The sequence below is a fragment of the Dama dama genome, chromosome 5, assembly GCF_033118175.1.
Source record: "Dama dama isolate Ldn47 chromosome 5, ASM3311817v1, whole genome shotgun sequence".
Classification (NCBI taxonomy): Eukaryota; Metazoa; Chordata; class Mammalia; order Artiodactyla; family Cervidae; genus Dama; species Dama dama.
In genome coordinates, this window is record NC_083685.1 from 5,991,227 (window position 1) to 6,011,027 (window position 19,801).

The window sequence follows — 19,801 nt, forward strand, 5'->3', positions numbered from 1 at the left end:
CCAGTCTCCCTTTACTCATTGTTCTGGACAACAGGAAGAGTGATTGTGTTCCTTAGAGGTTGTCATGAGAATAACGGAAGGTACTGGTGAAAAGTGAGGCTTGGGGTCAGCCACATAGCAGATGATCAATAACCTGGCATCGTTGTTATTATTATTGCTAATATTACCATCACTCTTCTTAGTCTTTAGTCACTGCATTTCCTGGCCTCTTTTTTTTGAAGATTTTGAACTTGGACTATCCAGAGCTTTCACGGGGGGGATGTGGTGGGGAGAACAGGAAGCCAGAGATGTGAGTTTTAATCCTAACGTGACCTTGACCCATCTTCTGACCCCGGGGAAGTCACTTTATTTCACGAGCCTCAGTGCCTTCCTGTCTGTGATTGGACTAGGTCAGATTTACTGATTCAATGTCAAGTGCTAATCTGGATGGATTAGTTCTGGCTGCCTAGAGCATTGTGTTGAGGAAGACTCTGAGGCTGGGTCCGGGTTCCACAGGAGGGAGTGCCAAGGCTGACGAGCGATGTCTGCTGTGGGCTCAAGAGAAAATATGATTTCCGTGTGAGTCCCAACTTGTTGATAATCCTTGAAGAGATGACCCCTGTGGCTCCTTCTAGCTCAGAATTTGCCTCCATCTATGGGAGCTTCCTGTGTGAGAGGTGATAGGACTTTCCTTTTGTAAGAAAGCTAGTGGTCACAGCGGCCAATGGTACAGATCGGGAGAGACTTGGTAGATTATACTTCTGGATTCATTCTGTCCAATAGAACCTTCTGCAGTGTCGGGGATTCCTGGGGATTCCTGTGTCTATACTGTCCAGACAGCTGTGGTTAGTTGTGAATGAGGAATTGATGTTTACATTCTATTTAAATTTAAAACATCACACGTGACTCGTGGCTACCTTATTGGCCAGCCTGCTTCTAGACTCCTAGAGAGGCCCCAAGGTCATCAACTTGTTATACCCCAAGCATGCGGTGAACTCTGGCTAGGTCGTCTGGCGAAAGCCTGTTGCTTAGCAACAGATACCTGCCCCCAGGCAGCTGGAAACCACCTCTGCAAGAGCTTTGCTCAGGTGGGTGAGCTCTGCACAGGAGGATAAATGCTCTTCCTTTCTGCTCTGCTTTGCCTTCCCCAGGGCACCTGGTTCCCCAGGGCTCAGACTTTGCAGTGGGCAAGGCGTGGCCTGGATTAGATGCCCCCCTCAGGCCATGACATGAAGGCCACCTTCTTCTCATCCCATAGCACCCCAGGAAACAGGCAGGTGTTCCCAGACACAGAGTGGGTTGTTGTTGTTCAGTCGCTCAGTTGTGTCTGACTGCGACCCCAGGAACTGCAGCACTCCAGGCTTTCCTATCCTTCACTGTCTCCCGGAGTTTGCTCAAACTCATGTCCATTGAGTCTTTGATGCCATCCAATCATCTTGTCCTCTGTCGTCCCTTCTCCTCCTGCCTTCAATTTTTCCCAGCATCAGGGTCTTTTCCAGTGAGTCAGCTCTTCGCATCAGGTGGCTAGAGTATTGGAGCTTCCACTTCAGCATCAGTCCTTCTAATGAACAGAGTGGATGGGCCAAGACCAAAGGCCAGGCGACAGCCTTTAGGAGATTGAGAACCATTTTTTATTCTTTCCTTCCCTTCTTCTCTCTTCCTTCCTTCCTTTCTTCCTCTCCCTCTCTTTCTGGCATGGGGCAAAAGTAGCAAGCCTTTGAAAAATGACTTGACTTCATCCTACTTTGGTCACTCCCTAGCTGTGTGATGTTGGGCAAGTCACCCTACCTCTCTGAACCTGTTCCTAACATCCATTAAAAGAATAACGTGCACACAGTCAGCCAAACCCAAGGGCAAACACTGAAAAAAAAGAAAAGGAATTACAGCCCTGCCCTCCAAAGGTTAACAAGAGGACCCAATATAGAGATGTGAAAGAAACGCATAGAATGGTGTCTGGGATATGGTTCCTTTCCCTGGAAAAGAAAAAAAAAAAGAGATGGTGTTAAAGTGTTGGCGGGTAATCTGATTGATTCCCATGCCTGGTGTGAACTTAAAGCGCATCTCAGAGGTTATTCCAACGGGTCCAGGCCCAAGGTCCATAGGCAGGAAGGGTGTCTGGTGGGGGCCTGGGTCAGGAGAGGGGGCCTCCCTGGGTCATCTTCCTCTGGCAGAAGGAGATTGCTGGCATATGTCCACTGACCCTTGAATTTTTCTCTCCGTTAAAGCCACTTGCATCTTGTGCCTTCTCATACACCAGTGGGGCCTAAAATAAATGGTGAGAATGCTAACTTCCTCTTTGAAGGAAGTCTGTTGACTGGGTTGGGAGTCTGGAGAGTTAAATGGATGCCACCCCTCCATTTCTGGATAGGCTGGAGGGAGTGGTCCTTCTCAGTAGATTTTGGGGAGGGGCAGTGGGCAGACCTCCTAACGAAGTCTCACTTCTCTGTCATCAAGGAAACCTTGAAACCTGAAAAGTCCTTATTCAGGTCTGTCTGGAGGCCCAGGTGATGTGGTTCGAGTCTTCCTTATTTTAATGATTTTTTTTTTTAGAGTTTGTAGCAGTCAGCACATATGGTTTGAGAGTCAACCATATACCCGGTGCCAGGGCCACAGGGGGAAATAGGAGAGTCAGGATTTCTGATTTCATGGAGCTCCCCTTCTGGAGGCAGTAGCCCAGAACAGGACAGTTCTGAGAAGTCATGGTCAGCCCCAGATGCTACAGTCTGGTGGGTGTTGGAGCTCCCTGCGGGGCTGGGAGAGACCTTCGTGAGTAAGGAGAATGTGGAATTATTACTTAGGTGAAGGCAGTGGTGGTCCGGGAAGAGGGGAGAGCTGGCATGATAGTGTTTCCACTGCTTGGTGACCGTGGACTGCAGATGTGACTGAAATCTTCTGCATAAGGACAGGACCAAGTGCTGGCCTGCGCAGGCGGCCCGGACCCTCTGACTGGGTCGCATTGCTGCCCTGGACCCCACCTTCTCTGGCCTCAGTTTCTCCAGGGTACGGCGCCAGTCAGTCTGGTCTTCCTAGAATCCCGTTCTGCTTTCCCCAGAAGGTCACAGGGACAAGGGTCTGTGACCTCTGCCACGGGAGGAGAGGCGCTGAGTCTTAATCCTGCTTCTCCATACCTGAGACATAAACCAGATCCGGAAAAGGCTTCCAAGAGGTGGAGTGTGAGTGTTGCGAAATGCGTCCAGACCAGGGAAAATGTGACAGAAGGCGAGACTGGGGTCGGCTTAGTCACCTAACCCCCACCCTGTGCCTGCCGCGTCCCACGCTCCCTGCCTGGAAGGAATGTGGCGGCCCCCACCTGGCAGGTCAAACCCAGAGGCACGCTGTGGGCGTTGCAGGCCGTGTGGGAGTGCTCAGGGCCAAGCCAGTCCCCTCCATCACTCCGAGGCAGAGATTGGCTAACATTTCCCATCAGTCTGTAGCGCAGTTTGAAGTGGGGAACACACATTTGGGTGGCTTCTTTAAGAAGCCGGCATCACAGGTCACAGGTCACAGGTCACAGGGTCGCAGGCCTGGCGGCGGGGACTCCTGACACGTACCGTGGGGATGGCAGCCCAGAGAAGGCCAGTGATGCCCCTGAAGTCACACAGCCGGCTTCCTGGAGTAGGGGCGGAGAGCCCAGCATGCAGGAAAAAGCAGGCTGGGGTTTGTTTTTAGCAGACACACCCTCTTCCCAGGAAGCCAAGACTGGACCTGCTGGAACCCCTGGAAGGTGGGCCTGCCGGACTAGGCCCCCCAGGAGCTTTGGTCCCTGTTGTTTGGGTGGGAATGAAGAATGATCAGCTAGCTTCTCCCAGGCCCTGACCAGCTTCTACCGCTCCAACCGCCTCCCTCTCCAGGCCAAGCAGATGCCACGGGGTGGCTGAAGGGATACAGACGCGGGTTCAGGCTCCAGCTCTCCACTGTCTAGCAGTGTGACCTCGGTCCTCACGGGGCTGTCGCGGCGATAAAAGGGATCAGCCAGAGAGAAGGTCCCGGCCCAGCCCTGGGGTGGGCCAACCAGAGCCCTCAGGCCCTGCCCACCCAGCCTGTCACCGACCACTTCACCCATCCTTCAGTCCTTCCCTGAGTCAAGGCTGAGCTGAGAAGGGTCCTCGGGGGGCCGTGAGTGCTGGGTGGCTGCCCATCACCTCTGGTCTGATGTGGGCCACCCACCTTTCCTCGGAAAGCCCACCTTTCTCCTCTCTCATTGTATTTGTGGATGCTCTTAAGAATGTCTTTCTCAAAAAAAGAAAGAAATCTTTTTTTTTGTTTGTTTTAGATTTTCTTTTTAAAAATTAGAGGATAATTGCTTTACAGTCTTGTGTTGGTTTCTGCCATACAACAAACCATGAATGGACCATGTATGAACATGTGTGAGTCAGCCATGAGCATACACGTGTCCCCTCCCTCTTGAACGTCCCTCCCACCCCCCGCTGCATTCCATCTTTCTAGGTTGTCACAGAGCACTGGGTCGAGCTCCCTGTGCTATACAGTGACTTCCCACAAGAATGTTTTTTTTTTTTGTTTTGTTTTCTTTTTTACAACAACCCCTCTCCCCTCCAAGCAACATTTTTACTGTGTCATTAATTTTTAAGTAGGAAGGCAGGTCAGTTTCTTCCATGGCCAGGGAAGGTAAACCGGGACCTCTTGAATGGGGAGGACATTTCTGATTCCCCACACATCACCATGTGAGTTTTCGCAGATCAGCAGTGCTGTTGGCACACAAATACCTTTCTTGGGCGCATGCATTGAGCGCCTCCTGGGTAGCTGGCTGTTCCTTCCCACTTGTGTGAACCTGGACAAGTGATATCACCCCTCTAAGCCTTAGATTCAAGAGTTGGCAAACTTTCTCTGTAAAGGGCCTGATAGTAAATATTTTAGGTTTGTGGGTTATACAACCTCTTGTCACAATGACTCAGCTCTGATACTATAGCATGAAAACAGCTATAGACAAAATATAAACATTTGAGCATTATTATGTGCCAATAAAACTTTATTTATAAAGATAGACAGTGGGCTGGACTCACCCCAGGGGTTGTAATATGCTAACGCTGGCTGGTTCTTCATCTGTGAAATGGGCTGAGAGAGTAGCAGCTGCCCTCCAGGGTTCTGCTGAGGAAGGAGTGAGTTTAAAAGAACAAACACATGATAGGTGCTAACTGCTGCTGCTGCTAAGTCACTTCAGTCATGTCCGACTCTGTGCCACCCCATAGGCGGTAGCCTACCAGGCTCCTCCGTCCCTGGGGTTCTCCAGGCAAGAATGCTGGAGTGTGTTGCCATTGCCTTCTCTAACCAGCTCTTGTCTATTAGTTAATTCTATCAGTTGTCCATCACCCAGCAGCACTGCCCAGCTGCTATAGGATCTCTTTTCACAGATGGGGAAACTGAGAAGCAGACGGATCAGGTAACTTGCCCTCAACCCTTCTGCTCATCAGTGGATAACCCGGGGTGCAGTTCTGCCCTCTGTGCCTCAGTTTCCCCACCTGAGTCCTCGGGGAGGATTCATCGATGTAAAAGTGCAGGCACAGTGATCACATCCATTGTGCCGAGGGGATGTGGAAGCACAGAGAGGTGGAGTCTCGTGCGGGGTCCACCTGAGGCATGGCAGTGTTGCAATTAGGACCCGAGCTGGATTCCTTGGGGACTTGGGTTACAGGCGTCTGACTCAGAAGATGCCAGGGAGGAATGGCAGGTCCAGTTGGACCAGCCATCTCTGAGTATCATTCTCATGGGGCTGCCATCTGATCCCCACACTTGCTTAGAGTTGGGGAACAAGGGACCTCGTCTTCAAAGAGGGAAAGAGTTTCTTAGTCGGGTGTCCTGTGTCAGGGCTAGGATGGAGAAGGTGCAAGCCTCTTATTAATTCTGACAGATTCCCGAAGTTCCTCCCCTGTGTGGAAATCTTCCTTGGGTCTCCTTTGCAGGAACAAAGCCAGACTCCTCTCTCAGAGTCTCCAGTCCTCCACGACTGACTCCAGTTGAGCTTTGCAGCCTCTTCTTCCTCTGTGTCCCCCAGGCCCTAAATTGGGGTGTCCGGGCTGATCTCTTACTCTTCTGAGGCCGTCACGGTGGGGTTGGAGCTCCCCTCTTGCTTCTCTTGAGGCAGAACTTTATACTCACCCTCAAGCCCCCCTAGCATGTCCCCACTCTGCAAAGTCTTCCCGGGTCCCGACCTGTCCCCCAGGGATTGTCTCTGTTCTGCAGTTACGTGTTTTCCAGCTCATTTCCAGGGGCTCTCTGAGCCCAGCACCCAGCACTCAGCCAGGAACACATGTTTGCTTGTGATGTTTTAGCTCGTCATCATGTCATTATCATTGTCTTAAGGACTCCCTCTTACTAGCTGCCCCCGGCCTGGTTTGGGGAGATGGTCGTGGTAACCAGATATTGAACATACCCTGGGTACCAGGCATTTCATCCCTTCTCTGCAAGGCAGCAATGGCCAGACTCAGTTTTTAGGTGAGGGAGACTTTTTTTTTTTTTTGAGGAAGACTTTTTAGGAGACTCGGGGAGACGAGGCAGCTGATCCTGGACCACACAGCCTGACACTGACAGGTTTGGCATTTGAACCTAATCTTTTGTCTCCAAAGGGCATGACTGTCCCTTGACTGACCCCCAAGCAGAGCCCTTTTGTGGGACACAGCATTGCTATGGGAAGTTTCCTGGCCATGCGAGCCACTTGCTCTCCCGCTGACCCGACGCAGGAAGATCTCAGAGCTTCTCCGGTGGATGGGTGACCAGGGAAGATGCCCCTAAGATCCTCCACCCAAAACATCTGCGTTTCAAAAGCTTATTTTTTAAAATTGAGACCTGTCACTGAATCTGGTTTCTCTTCCCATGTGCTGACAGCATCGTGGTTCTAATTCTTTAGAAACATGGATGTAGATTTGTTTGTCTTGTTTTCTAAAGATAATGGTTGAATGGCTTACCGCACACCGTGCAGAGTGGGGGAGCTCAGTGAGGTGTCGGCCCTGGTGTTACGTTGTCCCTAGTGTACAGGCGGAACGCTGGGGCTCGGAGATGGACAGTGTCCTGCCCAGGGGCACACAGCACTGGGTCCAGTGTCATGGGGAGGGGGGTGAATTGTGGATGAGAAGGTGAGAAAACAGAGTGGGAACGGCTGTGTTAGAGACAGGGCTGGAGTGAATCTCCAGTGTAGTAATCATAGAGAAGAAGAAATAAAGTCAAAGTAGCTCAGTCATGTCCGACTCTTTGCAACCCCACAGACTTTACAGTCCGTGAAATTCTCCAGGCCAGAATACTGGAGTGTGTAGCTTTTCCCTTCTCCAGGGGATCTTCCCAACCCAGGGATCAAACCCAGGTCTCCCTCATTGCAGGCAGATTCTTTACCAGCTGAGCCACAAGGGAATAATCATAGTAGAAGTACTAACAGCAGCTACTATTCCTTGGGCACCCTTGGTGCGTGGCAGTGTTTTAAGCACTCTGCTCGCATTATCACGGGACTCTCCCAACAGCCCTGTGGGAAGAATACTGTCTCCCGCCCCATACCAAGGATGAGGAAACTGAGGCAGGGAGAGGTGAACATCCCCAAAGCCAACCCTGAAGCCCAGCGCTCTAGATGCGCTATGCCCAAGCAGCCTTAGTGCGCCCCCGTGGACGCTGTCGGAAGGAAGGTGCAGGCTGAGGGGTGGGCTCAGCAGCCCCCAGCCTGTCACGTCTCGGCAGCCGGCAGGCCGGGAGAGGCCCAGGGGATGCACAGGGCTCCATCCGTCACAGGTCACTGGCCACGTGGCCGCAGGCGCCGGGAGGAGGAGCCTGGAGGAGATGCTCAGGCTGGGGAGAGGGCTCTTGGGCTCACACACCGCCCTGGTGCCCCCTCCTCTGGGGCTGGGGAGGGTCCCAGGAATTCAGCCCCCCACCCCAGCCCCAGCCCACCCCTCCCCACAGCTCTCAGCAGCCTGGTCCCAGCGATGCCCTCTCTGCTTCGCCTCAGTGGAGCCCTCGGCCAGTTCTCAATCTAAATGACAGCTGCCCTCAGCCAAGTCAACTCCAATTAATTTCCGAAGGCTTCCAGGGGCCTGGCTGAGCCTCTCCCCAGACAGAGCTGCCCCAGCGGCTGGAGCGAGGCCCCTTCCTCACACTCGTGGGGCCTCCCGATTGTTGGTAGGGGGCCCTTCCTGCCTCCTCAGGAGCCCCCCCGCTGTGTGGGGCCGTGTCCTGCCTCCCCGCCCCCCAGTCTGAAGGGGCTGGCGTGGAAACGCTGGGTCAGCGTCCACGGAGAAGTCACTGAATGGGGGTCTCGGGTTTTGTCCTGGGCTGCTCTATCCCTGGGGGTCGTTCAGTCCATCTCTGTCTTGCAGGGTCCTCTCCTTGAAAGGGGAGCGCTGATCCAGAGAGAGAGAATGGGAGGGAGGGAGGGGGGAGAGGAGACGAGGATGAGGGAGGAGGGCGTGGATGAGAGAAAGAGAGACTGAGGGGGTGGGTGGGAACGGGAGTGATGGGGACAGAGAGGGTGTCCCTGCCCCTTGGCTGGGACATCTTGCTTCCTCCTGTGACTCTGGCGTCAGACAGACCCGAGGGTGAACTTGGCTCTGCCGCAGTCACACAATCAGCTGTGTGATTGTGAGCCAGTGACGTTCCCTCTCTGAGCCTCCGCTTCCTCCCCTGTAAAATGCCTCCTCTCCCTGGGTGTTGGGTTGGTCCAGTGAGACTGGCCTGAGGCCCAGTCCCGTAGGGAGCCCGAGGTCAGTGTATGTTAGTGTGTCTGAGTGTCCCTTGCTTTCAGAGGGCACCTACCTCACCCTCCTGCCTTCATTGAATGTAAAGTCTGACCACCCCAAAGGGATAGAAAGATCTGGGGGCTTGTGCATCTACTCATTTCAGTTCGGTTCAGTCACTCACTCTTTGCGACCCCACGGACTGCAGCATGGCAGGCCTCCCTGTCCATCGCCAACTCCCAGAGTTTACTCAAACTCATGTCCATTGAGTCGGTGATGCCATTCAACCATCTCATCCTCTGTCATCTCCTTCTCCTCCCGCCCTCAATCTTGCCCAGCATCAGGGTCTTTTCCAATGAGTCTGGTTTTCCAATCAGGTGGGCAAAGAATTGGAGTTTCAGCTTTAGCATCAGTCCTTCCAATGAACACCCAGGACTGATGTCCTTTAGGATGGACTGGTTTGATCTCCTTGCAGTCCAAGGGACTCTCAAGAGTCTTTTTCAACACCACAGTTCAAAGCCTCAGTTCTTTGGCACTCAGTTTTCTTTATAGTCCAACTCTTACATCCATACGTGACTGCTGGAAAAACCATAGCTTTGACTAGACGGACCTTTGTTGGCAAAGCAATGTCTCTGCTTTTTAATATGCTGTCTAGTACATCTACTCACCACCATCCATTTCTAAGTGTACTGGATAGGCCCAGAGAGGGGGAATGACTTGCCCAAGGTCACACAGCACGCAGGTAAAGAGCTGGGCGATGGGACTGTGAGTAATTCATTTAAATATTTCACGAATCTTTATCAGGTGCTTACTGTGCGCCAGCGCCCAGAGAGACCGTGGGGAGCCCTTTGGGTGTGTCGGCTCTCGGGGGACTCTGTCCAGGGCAGGCTCCTCTGAACTTTACTGGTGGGAATGTTACCCCTTCTACAGATGGGAAAGCGGAGGCTGGGGAAAGTGCCAGGGGCTGAGATGCAGACATCGGGTCATCTGATTCCCAAGCTTCCCCATGATGTTTTCCATCTTTGCTGACCTGTTGATAAGGGGCTGGGAAGTCGGGATTCCCTCTCTGCCGGGGGAGGTGTGATGCCACTTTGCTGTAGCCCATGGGGCAGTCGCTGGTGGCGTCATTCCTGTTATTATGGCTGGTGGCAGGGTGCCATCTGCAAGCGGGGGAGTTGGGGACACATCACCATGAGGCTGACAAGCCAGGTCGATGGTAGGAGTCAGCAGAGGTGAGGAGCAGGGTTGGGGAGAAGGGGTGTTCAAGGCAAAAGAAACATCAGGAGCAGAGGGGCGGAGGTGGGAAGGATCAGGCTTCTGTGAGAGGCTTTGTAGCTGAGAGATGAGGCTGGAGGCCCAAGAAGGCAGCAGGCGAAGTCATGGGACGCTGGAGGTTTTGTCTTGGGGGCACTGGGGAGCCATGGAAGGTTTCAGCAGGAGGGGAGGGGCTGTTCTGGTTGGCGTTCTAGAGTTTCTCACCTGGCTCTCAGGGAAGAGGGGCGTGTGTGCCAGTGTGGAAGCAGACAGAGCAGCAAGGTGGTCACTGCAGGCAGGTGTGGGGGTCTGGGCTGGGGTGGGGGCAGCAAGGCGGGAGAGAAGTGGATGGTGAAGTTTGGAGGCAAGCTCTTCCTTCCCTGGTGCTGGACTTTAAGCTTGGAGAAGACTGACGCCCAGCATTAGGCTGGGTGCAATGGCCTGGCCTTTCGGACTAGGAGCTAGGAGCGTCTGTGGGGGGACATGGGTGTGTCTAGGGGTCCTAAGGGACTCCCGGGCTTCAGGACAGAGGTGCTGAGAACGGGTGGCTCAGCGACTCAGCCCTTGCCTTCCAGGCCTGCCGGCTCTGCTTCAAGGCCCAGCGGCCCAGTCCCTAGCTGAGTGGCAGCTGTCACAGACACCAGCATCTCCCCCCGCCCTGCACCCCGTCCCTTGCAGGTCCAAATAAAGGAAAAACCAAAATACATTTCCCTTTGTCGGAAGCCGGCGAGGGTGAGCTGGTGAGCCGGGCGAGAGTCATTCGCTATTGTGTTCTGGGGCCCACACTGCTCCTTACATAAGCTTCAAGTTAAAAATACGCTCGGAATTCTAATTTGCGTCTCTGCCTGGGATTGTACCCTGGAGGGGCACCCCAACCCCCAGCCTCGGGCGGGCAGGGGGCGGGGCAGGCCCCTGGCCCCCGAGGAGACAAAGAAACTGCCCCACGGCACAGGGCTGGCGCTTGGCAGTACTAGCTCTGCCTGCCTCCAAAGCCCCGGGCTGTTCAACTGTCGTGAGTATTATAAAAATCCTGAGCAGCTAACCTTTTCTGAGGGCGCATCACGTGCTGAAGTCTTCACCCGTGGGATTGCACTTTCTCCTCCTCCAAGCCCAAGAATAGTTTCCTGTTTTACAGCCCCTTGCTTAGGCCACACCCTGAATTAGCATCCAGGGGGGCCTCTCACCCGGGTGCTACCTGGAGCCCACCCTTGACTCCCATAATCTGGCCTTCCTTCTGGGGCGGGAGTGCTGAAGAACAGGAGGTGACCAGTCAAAAGTCCCCTCTTTGAGGGTTCAAGAACAAAGTCGTGGCTGTGGGTACCGCCGAGGCAGCACTTAAGCTGCCCTGGGGGGCTTGGGGGGTTTGGTGGGAGGTGGGAGGCAGCTACCACCCCCCAGAATTCTGGATGCCTGAGCACATGGCTCACCCAGATTGGAGCCCATTCCTGAGGATACTGAGTGCAGAGCAAAGCAGTGACAAGGCCTGCTTTGCTGACATTAAAAACAGAAACACCCAGCCCCCTTCCGTGGGCGGCACCTCTGGAAGTGAAATTAACCACGAGACATCCCCAGGTAAAGTCAGGCGCATCTTTTCCCTTCTCCCTTTCACCCCAGCCGCGGCCGGCCAGCCCAAGGGTCACCCAGCCATCCCCGTTAGCGCTCCGACCAGCCGTCCCAAGCCCTGCCGGTCCCTGCAGGGCCGGTCCACAACCGCACAGGGCATTCCTCTTGGCAATGGCAGGAACCCTGTGTACTAAGCACTTTACATGGATCATTTCACTTAATCCTCATCCCTGCCTCCGTGACGGCCAGTCCGATTATTTCCCCCATTTCCTGGGACTGAGGTTCTGAGAGCTGAAAGGGGTGATGTGCCCGAAAGTCCCACGTTCCACAGTCGGCAGGCCACGATGGTTGCGGAACCCACCGGAGGAGTGGAATTCCATCCATTATTCACGCGGTCACTTTCTGGGCGCTGGCTCAAGGTTCTCTCCGTCTTCCCTTTGTGGAATTTACGGGATGGGGAAACGCTGAAGACAAAATCCGACGTGGCCTTGTGCTGGCGAGCCCGAAGCAGCTGGTATCTGGGTAGGGTGATACCAGGTCGGTGGCGTTTAGGGAGGGGTGGCTGAGAAGGGGCCGGATGGTTCAGCCAGGGCTTGTGCACAGGGGGAAGGGGTGGGGAGAGCTTTCAGGGAGAGGAGAAGCGAGGCATCCCAGCTTCAGGCCCTGCCCTGCGCGTGCGGACTCAGATGGTACCTTCCGGCCATTAGGGTGCCTGCGTGCTCACTCGGTCATGTCTGACTTTGCGACCCCATGGACTCTATCTCACCAGGCTCCTCTGTCCATGGGATTCTCCAGGCAAGAATACTGGAGTGGGTTGCCATATCCTCCTCCAGGGGATCTTCCCTACCCAGGGATCTAACCCACGTCTCTTGCATCTCCTGCATTGGCTAGGCAGATTCCTAACCACTGCACCACCTGGGAAGCCCGGCCAATTAGGGGGATGACCTTAAAAACTGCCCCTCGGTCCTTCCTTGCTGGGCAGGCATGCCGTCCTGTCCTATGAGCCGGAAGCCCCTCATCTCAGCCCCTGTGGCTGCCCAGGGTGAGGCACCGTGTGGTTATAATTTTGAGTCGATGCCACCCGTGCCTCAGGAACTGACCCCACAGGCAGGGTGTCAGCAGCTCTTCCCCTTTTATAAGAAAAAATTTTAGTAAGTCCTCCCCCATCCGTAATTTGATTTATTTACTTCGTTTTGTTTGTGCTGGGTCTTCGTTGCTGTGCGGGCTTTTTTCTCTAGCTGCAGCAAGCGGGGGGTATTTTCTAGTTGCGGTGCTCAGGCCTCTCGTGGTGGTGGCTTCTCTTGTGGAGCACAGATTCTCGGGCTCTCAGGCTTCAGTAGTTGCGGCTCCGGAGCTCTAGAGCACAGGCTCAGTAGTTGTGGCGCATGGGCTTAGTTGCTCCGCAGCATGTGGGACCTTCCTGGACCAAGGGTCGAACCCGTGTCTCCTGAATTGGCAGGTGGATTCTTTACCGCTAAGCCTCCAGGGAAGCCCAGTTCTTTCTCTTGCATGGCCTCCAGCAGCCTAGAGCCAGGCCCATGGGAATCACCACCCACCCCCGCCTCCCCTAAGTTATAGATGAGGAAGCTGAGGCCCTGCAGCAGGGGGCCAGTGGCCCAGATTGGAGGATCTGGGGTTCCATCTCAGCCTGACCCTGCGAGGAATCCCAGGCTGAAAGGAGAGGGCGGGTCCCAGAACTGGCGACCTGGCCTCAGGTGAGCCCTGGGCAGCTCCCTGTCCCTTGGGGCCTCAGTCTTCCCATCTGCCAAATGGGGCTGAAAGTCCCTTCACAGTCAGCGTGCCGGGGGCCCAGCTGAGCTGAACAGGCCAGACCCGCCCCTCCCCCACGCAGCCGACAGCCAACGAGGGAAAACAGGACAACACCCAGCGGTTCTGCGGTATCTGCCAGTGCCGGGCGCTGAGTAACCCCAGGGTCTCTCCCAACCCTGGGAGCTGGGTGAGGGGGGCAGCTTTTATCTCTGGGCCCTGGCGTGGGGGCTGGCCCGTCTGCTGCCCCCAAGGAGGGGGGACGGAGGGCCGCTCCCCACCCCGGGCCGGGGCAGGCCCTGACTTGAGGCGGCTCCTGCAGGACTGATTTTATCGGCAGCCCAGGGGAGCCGCGGTCCGAGGGCGTGTTGGGTCCCCCCAGCTGGAATGGACCCGGCGGGAAGATGAGTTTGGTCATGCTTAGGTTGTCGAGAACTGAAGAGTCATATTCTCTGCTGGAAACGTTCCCCGTGGATACCAGACTCGCTCACTTGTCCCCAGCAGAGAGGCTGGGAGATCCGGTGTCCGTGCTCTGTGATGTCAGGCAAGCCCCTCACCCTCTCTGAGCCCCAGGTGCCCCCTCTCAAGTGGGCAGAAGGATCCCCCCGCTGCTGGGCTTGCTGGGGGATGGAATTAGATAATACATGGATGTGTTCAGCTGTGTGCCTGCCACGCCCTCGTTAAATCCACCCCAAGGAAGAAGAGCAGCTGTCTCTGGTTTTGGCGCATTGCATGCGTTTCAGTTGTCTGCGTCTTGGAAAGAGAGCATCTTTAGGAAACGTGGCCATTTGGAACATTCTGGAACCAGCTGAGGAAACCCAGCTCCTGTGAGTGTCCTGGCCCTTCTGTGTCTGCCTTTCTGGTGCGTCAGCCGCAGAGCCAGGAAGCTGGGGGTCCGGAGCTGATGTCTGGGTCTTGTCTTTCTTTAACTGTTGCAAGTTTTGGCAGGGGTCTCTGGTTCCTACCTGTAAAATGGGCACAAACGTTGCTGTGTTGGCTTCTTGGAATAATATGTGTGAAGTGAAGTAAGGAACTCCTTTCAGAATTTCTCTCTCTCTCCCCGCCCTCTGATAGATGCTACTTCTTCCCCCAAATCCAGATCTTGCAATGCTCAGAACAAAATACCCACAACGGTGTTAAGCAGCAGGGTGTCACCGGAAGCAAGGCAAGCGTGGGCTCAAGAGCGGAGATGTGAGTGAGGGCTGTGCATCAGCGTGGCTGAAATCCAGGGCCTGCTCGGGGCAAGGGGACCCCGAATTTGGTGTCTCTAGCTTCCTGAGGTCACAGCATCCCAGCTCCACCACCTCTCACTGACTTTGAAATCTTAGTCTCAGCTTCCCCGCCCACGAAATGGGCAAAGACTCCCGTTTCATGGGCAGGAACACTCCCAGCTGGCCAGTCTGAAGGAGGGGACCAGGCTTGAAGGCTTCTAGATGATTGCAAGGACTGCCTCCCCAACCCCAGACATGAATGACAGTCTCATAAGCCCTGCCTGGGGATGTGTCTGTGTGCCAGGACACCTGTGACAAGACCCCGAGGGAGACGGCATCACCCCCACTTTACCAGTGGATAGAACTGAGGGTCAGAGAGGGCAAAGTGTCAGACCCTGTGCACACAGCGCTTGGGCTGGGATTCAGGCTTCAGTCTCTGACTCCAAAGTGACTGGGCTCTGACGCTGTTTTCCCAGCCTTACTGTCAGATGCAGGAGGAGGAGGAGGAGGAAGAAAGTGCCTTGTTCCCTGCTGGAATCTGCAGGCTCACCACCATGCCTGGCACATAGTAGGGTCCCAGTGAAGACTTCGTAATCGAATGAAGGAAAGAAGAGGCACAGGAGAGAATCTTCCCTCCCAGCCCCAGCTCCTCCCAAGAACGCAGGTCCCCAAGCTGGATGTCTTTGGGGCTTCAGGGTGGGGACCCCAAACCCAGTTAGTCATGCCTGGCCTCGGCTGCCTGGGCCCGTCCCTCTGGGAGGGCTGTTCTCTGCAGGCTGTGGCTCAGCTCTCGGGGGAAGCCTCCCCCTCTACCGCCCCGGATCCCAGAGGGCGGGATGGGTGGGGTGACTCCTGCCTGGCGCAGGGCCCAGGCTGGGCCTGCATAGTGTGCTGAGGAGGGTGGGCCGGTCGTGGAGTTCAGTATCTGGGTGTGCTCCCTTGGCTGGAGCTGGGCCCCCGCCCCCAATGCCAGCTCTTCTCACTTTTGCTGAGTCAGGAGTTCACTATCAGTCTGTCTTCAAACCCAACTCTGCTCCTTGCTGGCTGTGTGACCTTGGACAGGTCACCTTGCCTCTCTGAGACTCAGGCTCTGAAAATGAAACAATGAGAATAATCATGATTTAATAGGCCTCAGAACAGAACTATGGGTCACTGGGCAACAGTAAATTAGAAGTCCTCTGAAATGACTGCTGTCTTCCTTCCCTGCCCTAGGACTCCCAATTCCTGTTGTCTTCTAATATAATTTACACTATGTGTGAATGGTTGTCAAATTTCTTTCCCCTCAAGGATGTCTAATCAAAGCATGACTATGGTCTGTGCTGTTTCTGGTGCTATATGACTGAATGAGAAGGAAATTGAGGGGATTTTCGTTGAGGGTGTAGGAGAGGAGTAGATTCCCTTACCTCTGTCACCGAAAGTCCTTTCATGCAGCAGCTGGGGATGGGCAAAGGCACTCATGTGGCTGGGGAGTCCACACTCTTAGTCTCTACTGCTCTGAGCAGTTTGGCACTTCATAAGGGGGTTCCCAGCACATAGCAGCCCCTTAGCAAATGTCTGTCTAGCGGATGACAAGAGAATGGGTTATATTCTAGACCTGGATGATCCTCCCCACTCTTATTTAATTCACTGCATCTGATGAACTCCTACATATCCCTCAACACCCAGTTGAGATATGCCTCCTCCAGGAAGCCTTCCCAACTTACTTCAGGAGCAGTTAATCTTTTGGGAACTCTAGTCCATCAGAGATGGGCAAACCCTGTGTTTATCCTGCCTAACTCTTCTATTTTCCAAGGTGGTGGGGGAAAAATGGACCCAAGAGGGAGGGGTCTTCCCTTGGCTAAAGCGTGACAGCCCAAGTCAAAGGCAACAGCAGGAGGATTCGAATCAAGTGACTTTAGATCTCCTTAGACTATCTTTAGGCATGAGAAAAAAGGGCCTGGACTTGTCCTCTCTTCTCCTGCCTCTGCCTCTCTGTCCCCATCAGGGCCTCTTACAGAGTCAAGCAAGCTGCTAACACTCTCTCTTCCTTCTCTCTCTGCAGCCCACGACCTCCCTGCGAACAAGGCCTCGGCGCCCCAGCCCGGCAGCCACTTGCAGTGCCTGTCTGTCCACTGCACAGACGATGTGGGTGATGCCAAGGCCCGAGCCTCCGTGCCCACCTGGCGGTCCCTGCACTCCGACATTTCCAACAGATTCGGGACATTCGTGGCCGCCCTGACTTGAAGTGACAAGAAATACCCCCTCCCCCACCAGGCCCTCCCCTCCCCCCTTTCTCTTTCCTCTTCCCCCTTCACCTGACCCCACCCTACTGACCCCCACCACGTGAATTTGAAAGGGCCACTATTGCTGAGTGGGTGATTTTTTTTTTTTTTCCTAGGTTGGTACCTGCTTAGTGGCATATGGACCGGAAGGGGTTAATTTAAAGGGGAAAAAAAAAAAAAAAAAAAAACCTCAAAAAATTTTTTTAAAAAAAAGAAACTCGTCCGCCACGGTATGTTACCAGTGTTAACCCTTCTGCAGTTAGCAAACTTTTGCTGAAGCATTTTTTCCTGCTAGATAATTCCCATTTTCTTTTCTGTAATCTTGGCATACGTTTTTTTAGATGACCTCTTTCCTTGTTTTATTTTCGTGCTGCTGTATGTCCAAGTATTGTTATTTCATAATAAGACAAGAGTTGCTTTCCTTTTTAATTCTCTTTTAGTCTTGTACCTCCCCACTTCCTTTTTTTTTTTTTTCTTTTTCCTTTTGCTTTGTTCACTGCTTATTAAAATGGAAATCCTGGAGAATAGTAGTTCTGGAATATTGCCGGGTGAGAGTCAAATTGTCATCACAATATTATATATTGACACCCAACTGTCATCAGTCAGGCAGGAGCCAAACAATTAATGCCCCCCTTAGGTATTCCGCCTGAGATTTTGTTTTGTCTGTTCCCTAAGAAAATAGACATATATATTTTCGTTCCTACAAACACACGCTCAGCCTTTCTCTCTTCTGCCGGGAGCTGCCTTTCACTGCGATGGAGGTGATGACGTGTCCAGCCTGCTTCTGTGGGAAGTAGTTGGAATATTCAACTGTGGTGTTTTCTCTCCTTTTCTGGGCCTCTGCACCAAACGCTCAGGCTCTGAATTTTCATGCTGTGCGGAGCATCCCTGATCCGCATGGGGATGATGGCAGGCTCCCGCCCTGCTCTGGGCCAGGTCGGCTGGGTTTCGGGTGTTGGAGCTGAAGGGTCAGGTCTCAGCCTTGACCTTTCGTGACGTCTGTTGCCAACCAGGCACTGGGGCAAGAAGGAGTGGTTTCTGGGTTATCCCCCACTTCTCCCCTTTCTGGGCCGCCCCCCATCCCGGGGAGGGACCAGCACTTTTTGGAGGAGCTCTTTGAGTAAAGGAGACCCCAGGCTCTCTCGGCCAAGCCCCCTTTCCTCCTTCCAGCCTGTGTGTCTTCTTTGGAGGAGTTTGCAGACTCCCGAGGACTAGAGGGGAGAGAAAGGGACTGCAACTAGTGACTTTGATTCTTGGGCGTTTTTCTTTTTTTTAAAACCCCGGAATCCCCCCTCCCGCTTTTGGTGTAATCTCAGCCTGCTGCAAAACCAGAGCCACGTCGTGAGCATCTCCTGAAGGGGTGACTTCTTTGAGCAGAGGTGAAGGAGCGGCTGGGTGAGCAGGGACCCAGCTGAGGCCTCTTACCTGGCGCTTCCAGAGCAGCGGTCAGCGGAGGCCTGGCGCGGGCAGGGGAGGCTTTCTTTGGGTGCTGCTGATGATCGCGAAGGGCTTGTGTGATTCACGGGGGTGGTGGGGGTGGCCCAGATTCCAGGGTGGGCCAGACAAGGAGTGGCTGATACCACGTCACCCAAATCCGTAAATCTTCTGCTCGATTTCAATTTCTGAGCATCTTACTAAATGCTCCATTTTGAGCCTCACGCCCCCTCCATCCTTCCTCCCGCCCCCCGCCCCAGGTCCCCAGAGTTTACAGACCCGGCTTTTTTTTTTTTTTTTTTTTTTTAGCAAGTGACCTGAAGGCTTTGAGCTCACCATACAACACCCACATTGTTTATTTCAAAGAACTTTTTAGCAAAGGGAGAAGAGCATCCAGAAAAATCTGGCTCTTTCCACTTCCCCCTCCTCGTCTTTCCTCCTGCTGGCCCTTTTGGCTCGGGGTCTGAGTCTGGACCGTCCAGAGTTCCTGCATGGGCAGTTTGACCTGGGTTGACCCTGGCCCCTGCAGAAGGCAGGCAGAAGCAGGTGGTGTGGACTGATCAGAGAGAAGAAGGTGGGGGCTTACCCAGTCCCGGGTTCTGCCAGGAAAGGAGAGAAAGGGGGAGGGAATGTCCCCTCCTGCAATGGACTGCAGGAGGGCCAGCCATAGTCTGAGCGAAACTCCACGCCCCCTCTGATTCTGAAATGTACAGCTGTTTGAGAGCTTCACCCTTTTATTTCTTAAACAGGAATGATTTCTCCTTAATTGCTTAAGGCCGGGGAGCCAAGTGTCTTGACTTCTGTCTTTGACCTTCCCTGCGTTGAGGCCGTCAGCACACGGCCATCAGCTCGTGGTCCTGGCAACTTCGGAAACCCCTGAAGTTTTCAACTTTCTCGCTCCCCACGACCCCAGAATGGAACAGCTTTAAAAATAGCCTTAAGCAAAAGGATGTTATTTCACTAGATTTGGTTTAATGGAAAGAATAAAAGCAAATTAAAAACACACCCAACCCACGAGACTCCACAAACACTGGTAATCGGTACTGCATAGCAAAACTCTTCGGGAAAGAATATGAAAACGTTATTGCACATGTAAAATATGGAAACTTAACTCTGCTGTGTGTTAGGCAATCCTGTAATCTTTTTTGACTCTTAAAAGAAATTCATTTCTGAAATGCTTGGTTGGAAGACTGTGACAATAGCTCATGAAATTGAGTGTTATTTTTTTCTTTCTTTTTTAAAAAAATATGTAAAGTGCAGTCTTCTGTATTCATGCATATTGTATATACCTGTATATGTTTTCCTGAGCAGCTAAATAACAATAAATATGACGTTAATGGTGACGGTGGTACATTTGTGGGCGGGGCTTGCATTATTTTCCCCCACCCCTCCCCTTTTACCTGTGTTGGTGACTCAGTCGTGTCCCACTCTTTTTGTGACCCCACGGACTGTAGCCTGCCAGGCTCCTCTGTCCATGGGATTCTCCAGGCAAGAATACTGGAATGGGTTGCCATTCTCTTCTCCAGGGGCTCTTCCTGACCCAGGGATGAAACCCAGGTTTCCTGCATGGCAGGCAGATTCTTTACCGAGTCACTGGGGAAGCCCATGGGGGATGGGAATGTGGGTCTGGAAGCTGTAGTGTGTGTGTGTGTGTGTGTGTGTG

General features: G+C 53.6%; 1 protein-coding gene across 1 annotated transcript in view; it reads left to right on the plus strand.

Annotated features, from left to right (window-relative positions):
• Positions 1 to 17,316, plus strand: part of MN1 (MN1 proto-oncogene, transcriptional regulator) — a 47,702-nt gene extending 30,386 nt beyond the window's left edge. The window contains exon 3 of the mRNA XM_061141647.1: positions 16,485 to 17,316. Within this exon, the coding sequence (XP_060997630.1) occupies positions 16,485 to 16,666 (182 nt within the window). The 3' untranslated portion in view covers positions 16,667 to 17,316. The remainder of the gene's footprint in view (positions 1 to 16,484) is intronic.
• The last annotated feature ends 2,485 nt before the right edge of the window (positions 17,317 to 19,801 follow it).